Below are 7,605 nucleotides of genomic sequence, written 5' to 3' on the forward strand. Positions count from 1 at the left end.
AGAAAGACAGATGCACTCCTATGTTTATCGCAGCACTATTTACAATAGCCAAGAATTGGAAGCAACCTAAATGTCCATCTGTAGATGAATGGATAAAGAAGATGTGGTACATATACACAATGGAATACTACTCAGCCATAAGAAGTGGAAAAATCCAACCATTTGCAGCAACATGGATGGAGCTGGAGAGTATTATGCTCAGTGAAATAAGCCAAGCGGAGAAAGAGAAATACCAAATGATTTCACTCATCTGAGGAGTATAGGAACAAAGGAAAAACTGAAGGAACAAAACAGCAGCAGAATTACAGAACCCAAAAATGGACTAACAGGTACCAAAGGGAAAGGAACTGGGGAGGATGGGTGGGCAGGGAGGGATAAGGGGGGGGAAGAAGAAGGGGGGTATTAAGATTAGCATGCATGGGGGGGAGGGAGAAAGGGGAGGGTGGGCTGCACAACACAGAGAGGACAAGTAGTGACTCTACAACATTTTGCTAAGCTGATGGACAGTAACCGTAATGTGGTTGTTAGGGGGGACCTGATATAGGGGAGAGCATAGTAAACATAGTATTCTTCAGGTAAGTGTAGATTAAAAATTTAAAAAAAAAAAAAGAAAGAAAGAAAGAAAAGGGGGATTACTCCTTAACAGGATAAAACTATTGGTAAATCAAAGATCAACGCATGCTTTAAATATCCTTAATGTTGATCACTTAAAGGGTGTCAGATGATCAGCTATGGAGGTACTCTTTTCTGATAATATTCCTTTCTCTTAATTAAAAAAAAAAAAAAAAAAAGCAGTTACTGTGTGCTGACCTCCAATGAGTTCTGCACAGTGGTATAGAGGGCATGTCAAAGTGTGGGCAAAGGGTCTGTTTGTTTCTACGCAGAAGATCAAGGCCTAGCTTGGATACCCAGAAAATGAACTAAGATACGATATGAGGAGGAGCTTCCGGCATCAGCACTCTCTGGAGGACTCGTGCCGGGGGATGATCATCAAAAAGCCTCCACAGGGATCCGGACGATGCTGCGGTTGTGGCTGCATCCAGCCCACCATCTCCTGGACTTGCCATAAGAAGGAGGAGGGAGATGTCTAGGCTGGCATGTGCATACAGTGAGACAACGAATTTGACGGGATCTGTACTGTTGGAACTCAACCAGGAGTTGGGAGGGGTGCAAGTTGTAGCACCCCAAAATCTCATGACTATAGACTATCTATGGTTAAAAGAACATATGGGATGTGAACAGATCCCAGAAATGGGCTGCTTTAATTTGTCTGATGGTTCAAGTACAGTTGGAAAATATCCATCATATCATAGATAAATTTTCACAAATGCCTAGGGTGCCTAAATGGTTTTCTTGGCTTCACTGGAGATGGCTGGTAATTATAGATTTGCTTTGTTTATGTCACCGTATTCCTATTATGTCAATATGTGTGTGCAAATTAGTTAGTAGTTTAAAACCTATACATACTTAAGGTACTATACAAGAAGATATGTCAAAGAAATAATCAATCCTCCCAAGTTTCCTTCATATGCTACATCTATAGCTTTTCTTCTTCCTTCCTAATTACAAACTTTAAATAGAATTCGTGCCTCATATCGAATTTACCGAGTATCACAATTCCTCCAGGTGGTAAAGATACCTCGAGACAAGTGCTGGGCATAGAAGCCACAGGGCATAAATCTGCAAAGAAGTAAAAAGCTAACCTTTGCAAACAATATGGCTTCTCTCTCACTTACCAACTTTACATTTCCCTGTATGGCCCCGGAAGATGACTGGTTAGCCAGAGACGGGTAAGATTCCTCAAGGGAGGAACAACCTAAGACAGGCACAGTCGCAGGGGGGCCATCAGGTGAGAATTTGGGGATCAACAGAGGTGAGGCTCAGAACCTCACCCCCCCTGCTTTGAGAGAAATCTTCTGCATCCGTGGATGTCTTGCTGCCCTTGTCTAGCCTGGATTAATACTTAGTCCATAGGCACACACCTGATCATCTGATCATCTACATTTGCCTTCTTACAGCACTAAACTATGTCTTCTACCTTTATCTTGCATCTACCTACCACTTCAGCATTTTATTAAAAATAAAAATAATAATAATAATAGGAGAAATGTGGGATCAACATATAAATCAAGTACAAAAATCAAATGAATATTCATATTTGACCTGATGGTTTATAGGTCATATTGCATGATCAAAACCGAAAGTTTCTGTGATGACTGCCCTTGTACTGTTCACCATGTAAGAATTTATTCACTCTGTAAGAATTCGTTCACCATGTAAGAACTTGTTCGTTATGCTTCAGAAGATTGGAGACTGACGAGAATTAGGCTTGAGATGGATTAATGATTGTACATTGAGCATTGACCCCCCTATATGACCCCCCTATACTGAATTTTATTGTTGTTAACAACCATTTGATCAATAAATATGAGAGATGCCCTCTCAAAAAAAAAAAAAAAAAGGCAAAAAAAAAAAAAAAAAAAAAAAAAAAAAAAAAGACATATGCACCCTTATGTTTATCACAGCACTATTTACAATAGCCAAGATATGGAAGCAACCTAAGTGTCCATCAGTAGATGAATGAAGAAGATGTGGTACATATACACAATGGAATATTATTCAGCCATAAGAAGAAAATAAATCCTACCATTTGCAACAACATAGATGGAGTTGGAGGGTATTATGCTCAGTAAAATATGCCAGGTGGAGAAAGACATACCAAATGATTTCACTCATTTGTGTAGTATAACAAAGCAGCAAAACTGAAGGAACAGAACAGCAGCAGCCTCACAGACTCCAAGAAGGGACTAGTGGTTACCAAAGGGAAGGGGGTGGGGAGGGTGGGTGGGCAGGGAGAAAGAAGGGGATTAAGAGGAATTTTAATTAGCACACACAATATAGGTAGGTTGCTGGGAAGGCAGTACAGCACAGAGAAGACAAGCAATGACTCTATAACATCTTACTACACTGATGGACAGTGACTGTCATGGGGTGGCAGGGGATTTGATAATATGGGTGAATGTTGAAACCACAATGTTGCTCATGTGAAACCTTCATAAGATGGTACATCAATGATACCTTAATTTTAAAAAATTATAGAACATAATAAAACTCAAAATGACTTCCAAAAATATATATATATGCTTATTTTTAAATATATACAAATGTATGTATATATAGAGTATATATAGCATATATAATAGATAGCATTATAAAATGGTGCCTACATTCACTTAATCATTTTCATTTCTCTTCCCAGATCTTCTTCCAGTTCCTATTTAACTTTTCTGAATTATAATTTTGTTGACCAAGGAAGGTCCTTGAGGAACTGCTAAAGCTGAATGAGGTATAAGCATATAGGTTATTAAATGTAAGCTGTTTTAATATCATTTGTTTCTAGAAGTTAAACATTCTGCTTAAACGATTTTTCACAAGTACCCAAGGGTAAACTTTTAAGTCTAGACCATGTGTGAATTATGGTCAACTCTGAATTAGCAGGTGTTATTAATATTTTATTGTAAAATTCCTAATTGAAGCACTGTATTGATGTAGTAAGGAGAAACATTCAGGAAAGAGAATATCCATTTCATGTTTACATTTCAAACAAACTTACATTTTCTTAAACTATGGAAATCAGGGAATCCCTACAAAAACTGTCATTCACAATTCACAACTGAGCAGAGGAGGAAGGCCAAAATAAAGTCAGATGCTATGCAAAAATTTTAATTTGATTAGGAGGACAGTCCTTCCACGTTTGTATTGTACACTACTTATTGGTTCAAGCACAAATAAAATACCTTCCTATCTCAAAATTAACTGAGTAAACAGATAGGGTAGCAGGGTAAATAGGACTAAAAGCAAGTTGACTTATTCAGAGTCATAGCAGGACTGTAAGCTGAAAACGAGTATCAAATCTCTAACTCTGTTCTCTGTTTCAGTTATTAAGGTATTCGTCCTGACACTCTTCCAGTTAACCTTCTCTCAAACAGCAGCCACAATAGCAGGCAAGGTCAAAAGTGAAAGTAACTAAAATTAAAGAAAAAATTGACTTCTCTCTATGGAAACTGACTCAACATTTAATAATGTGTGGTACCTGAAAAGCTGCAAACTACTAGGCGGTCACCTCCAGGTTCACTTTAACTCAATCAGGAGACCATTATCGAAACATAACTCACTGGTACAAAGCAGAGATCAAGTAGTTTGAGAGTGTTCCTAACCTGAGGTCTAATGGGGAGTAAAAAAGATGATCTCATAATGTCTCTTTATGATCTGTAAATTACATTATTCCATAAATCTGACACAAATGTCAAGATGAGGACTGAGTCAACCCCTAAATGTCTGTAGATTTAAAGCAACTTCGTCTTACTTCTAAATGTTCAAAAAATGTCAAAGTCTCTTAAATTGTCGAATCTCAACAATGAGCAGAAATTCAAGAACCTTCTTCAGGTCTAATTAATTTTTATTAATGATACACTCAAACATTAGATGTTTCTGAAAGCACTAATACAAAATAAATAGTTTTAGTAAAATTGACCAATCTCTGAAAAAATATTCTTGTAAATAGCACAGTGTAAAGCCTAGATTCTGTTAGGTTAGTGTCCATGTTAATTTAAATTTGTTTTGGTATTTCAGGCAGACACAAAATAACTATCTGACAAAGAAACAAGAATAGGAGTGACTGGTTATAAATTACATCTGAAAAAGCAAGACTCAACTGCAAATAACATCAATATCCCTAAAACCACCTGTTTATAAGTCTATGCATTCCATCATCCTTTAGCTGTAACCTCAGAATCTGGTTTTACACCTAGGATATAAGAAACATCAGATTAAAAGCATCAAATATCATACTACACAAATTTGCCAGGCATAACCACAACAGAAGGAAAGCATGATACAAAGTTAAAAGAACCAGGCTCCAAAAAGAATTTAAACACACCCACAAAATCCAATCCAGCTCATACTGTGCTTCCACCTAAAACTGGTAAGCAACTAGTAAACAACCACCAACCATAACATCTCCCATTCCTCACTAGCTACATTCCCTTATCTCCTGGATTCTTGTCTGATCTCATCACTTCTTAAGGGTTTTGCCATTCTAATCTCCAAGGATTTTCCTTTCCCATAAAGTGATAGAGCACCTGGCTCCCATATTTTACTATCTCTACAATTTAGCACTCAGCTTTGTTTAGTTTTACCCTATTTGATATTAATTTTGCTTCTAATCTCCTGTACCTGTATTTCCCTGACCAGCCAACCTCTTGCTTTTCACCACGTCGCCCTTACTACAATATTTGGCTTTTCCTTTCCAAGTAGAGTTATGTATCCTTTTTTATAACATTTGTAATTCCGGCTCACAGTCAACACCCCCTTCCTTTCCCAGAGACTGTCACCATAGCCCTAGGTCCCCATCCCCAGAGAGTATCTTCCTAACTAAGGCCTATTTCTTTAGAGTTTGTCAACATTAGTTTGGCCAAGCTGTTACTGCACCCTGAAGGCAAACACTATCTCTTCTCACCTCACCCTAAAACTACAAGCTTCCCACCAGCCCTGGCTTTCTCTCCTCCATCTTTAGATCCATCTGCATCCAGCCTGGTCTCCCCCGCGCCCACTCCGCATTAGCTTTCCCCCCACTATCCCGTGCTCCTCTTCCCCATTCCTGAATGCACCTCCTCTCCCGGGCCTTACCCGTAACCCTGACACCGGAAAGGCCCTGCCAGCAGTCTCACAGCGCCTCTCCTCCGTGCTTCCTCAGCTCTTCAGTAACTGTCCCCACGCCCCTTTCCCTCCAGGGCTCCGCGCGCCGCCCAGGGACCCCTCCCCGATTAAGCTCCTGCTGTCACTTGGCCTCTCATCCACAAGATGGCGGAGCTGCTGACCCCCACCCCCGACTCCTCTCCGCAACCCCCTCCAGCCTCCCAGGAGCTCCATCCAGTACTGTCCACTTAGGCGCCCCCGCCGCCGGCCTCGGCCCAGGGTCCTGCTGTTCACTCCTTCCGCGGGCGGGCGGCCCAGGCCGAACGTTAGCGATGCCGCCAACGCCACTACCTCCACCGTTCCCCGGCCTGCACCTTCTCCTCACCATAAACTTGAGGGCTTTTTCCTGCAGCACCACCTCAGCTGGGTCCATAATCGCCGTGGGCCACTAGGTCAGCACTCCGCCGGGGCCGCCCCCTTGGTGCCAGGCCTCAGCCAACGCAGCGCCCGGATCCCGCCTCCTCTTTCTTCCCCCCGCCCTCTCTTACCTCATAGGCACAGGCAGGAGGCCAGGGTGGACCCGCTGTTCCATGCGTGAGCCCACTGGCTCATGGGATTTGTAGTTCTGGAGATTCCCCCAGCAAGAAGAGAGGCCGCGCTACGAACCACAACTCCCATTGTTCACCGCGGCGGCGTTGCGCCGGCCAAGAGCCAAATCTAAACTCGCCGTCAAGAAGAGGAAATTGGCTGATGGGAATCGTAGTTTATAGCTTCTACAGCTGGAAAACGGGAGGGGAAAGGGTGTCTCCGTGGTTACCGAGCGACGCCAGTGGCGGTTTGCCTGGCTTTTGATATCAAGATGGCGACCAGTGCCTCGCCTGTAGCACTAATACTGGAAAAAGCTCAAGAGGTCCTGGGGCCTCCCTAACTGTGGTTTTAGGTTACTGGACACCCAAATTTCATATATCTGGTATCTGCGGGACGGATTTCAATCCACAGGCGCTGGGCACCTGGCCGCACCTCACAGACCAATGCAGAATTTCAAGGTCCTCCTAAGATAACACCCCACACTTCTGTTGAGGACATTATTCATCCACACAGGAACTCAGGGCTGGAGAGAACTCAGTTTAGGAAATTCTCGGGTGTTTAGGGCTCAGAAAGCATGTCCTGCTACTGCTAACCCTTGGATGTAAGCCTTGCATTAAGGGTCAAACTAGTGTTTACAAAAGGCCTTCAGTGATGGAATATAATGGCCATCCAGTAAATAAAGCATGTAAACATTTAGTTTGACTTTGAAAGGGACAGCATTTTATTTTGGAAACTGGGGTTAGGATAAAAACACTAGGGTTGGGGAAAAAGTGATAGGCTAGCACAAAATGCCTCAATTTATGAAATAAGTGAATTAGGGAAATGCTTTTAAACTTACAAGAAAAATTTCCATTGTAAACTCTTTTGTTCATTTGTTCCTTCAACAAACAGTAAGCACATAACCATGGGCAGACATCATCCCAAGAAAAAGGGATTCATTAGTGAATGCAATAGACTCAATCTTGTGGAGCTTACATTTCTAGCATGTTGATAACGATGTCCTAGGCATCCCTATGCCCACAGAATTCGGTACAATACCTGATATATTAAAAGTTTTATTCTTTAAGTTAAAAAAGTACTACACCACTGCAAAACAGAGAAGACTTAAAGCTCATTTGTATGAAAATTACATATGAAACTTTTCCTAGAACTAAGGCAGTATGTGTTATGGCTGCCAAAAATGCTGAAGGAGTCCTGGGCAACTTGAAGAATAGTGTCTGGGGAATAGAGGCTATAGTCTTTGTTTTGAAGCACTCAGACCACACCTGGAATACTTTGCTTAGTTATGGGCACCATATCCTATGAATACCATATACAAGA

General features: G+C 41.5%; 1 protein-coding gene across 11 annotated transcripts in view; it reads right to left on the minus strand.

Annotated features, from left to right (window-relative positions):
• BTRC (beta-transducin repeat containing E3 ubiquitin protein ligase) overlaps window positions 1–6,668 on the minus strand; it is a 252,032-nt gene extending 245,364 nt beyond the window's left edge. For 2 of the 11 annotated variants that reach the window (XR_001856019.3, XM_017678606.3), the window contains exon 1: window positions 6,083–6,668. Coding sequence is in view for 4 of the 11 variants with exons in the window: in XM_017678606.3 (XP_017534095.1) it covers window positions 6,083–6,130 (48 nt within the window). In the remaining 7 variants the exon portion in view is untranslated. Of the gene's footprint in view, window positions 1–5,688; window positions 5,709–6,082 lie in introns of those variants that run through there. The other 9 variants (XM_017678621.3, XM_017678640.3, XM_017678647.3 and 6 more) reach the window with 9 other exon arrangements.
• Window positions 6,669–7,605: the final 937 nt, after the last annotated feature.

This window comes from Manis javanica, chromosome 7 (assembly GCF_040802235.1).
Source record: "Manis javanica isolate MJ-LG chromosome 7, MJ_LKY, whole genome shotgun sequence".
NCBI classification, from domain to species: domain Eukaryota; kingdom Metazoa; phylum Chordata; class Mammalia; order Pholidota; family Manidae; genus Manis; species Manis javanica.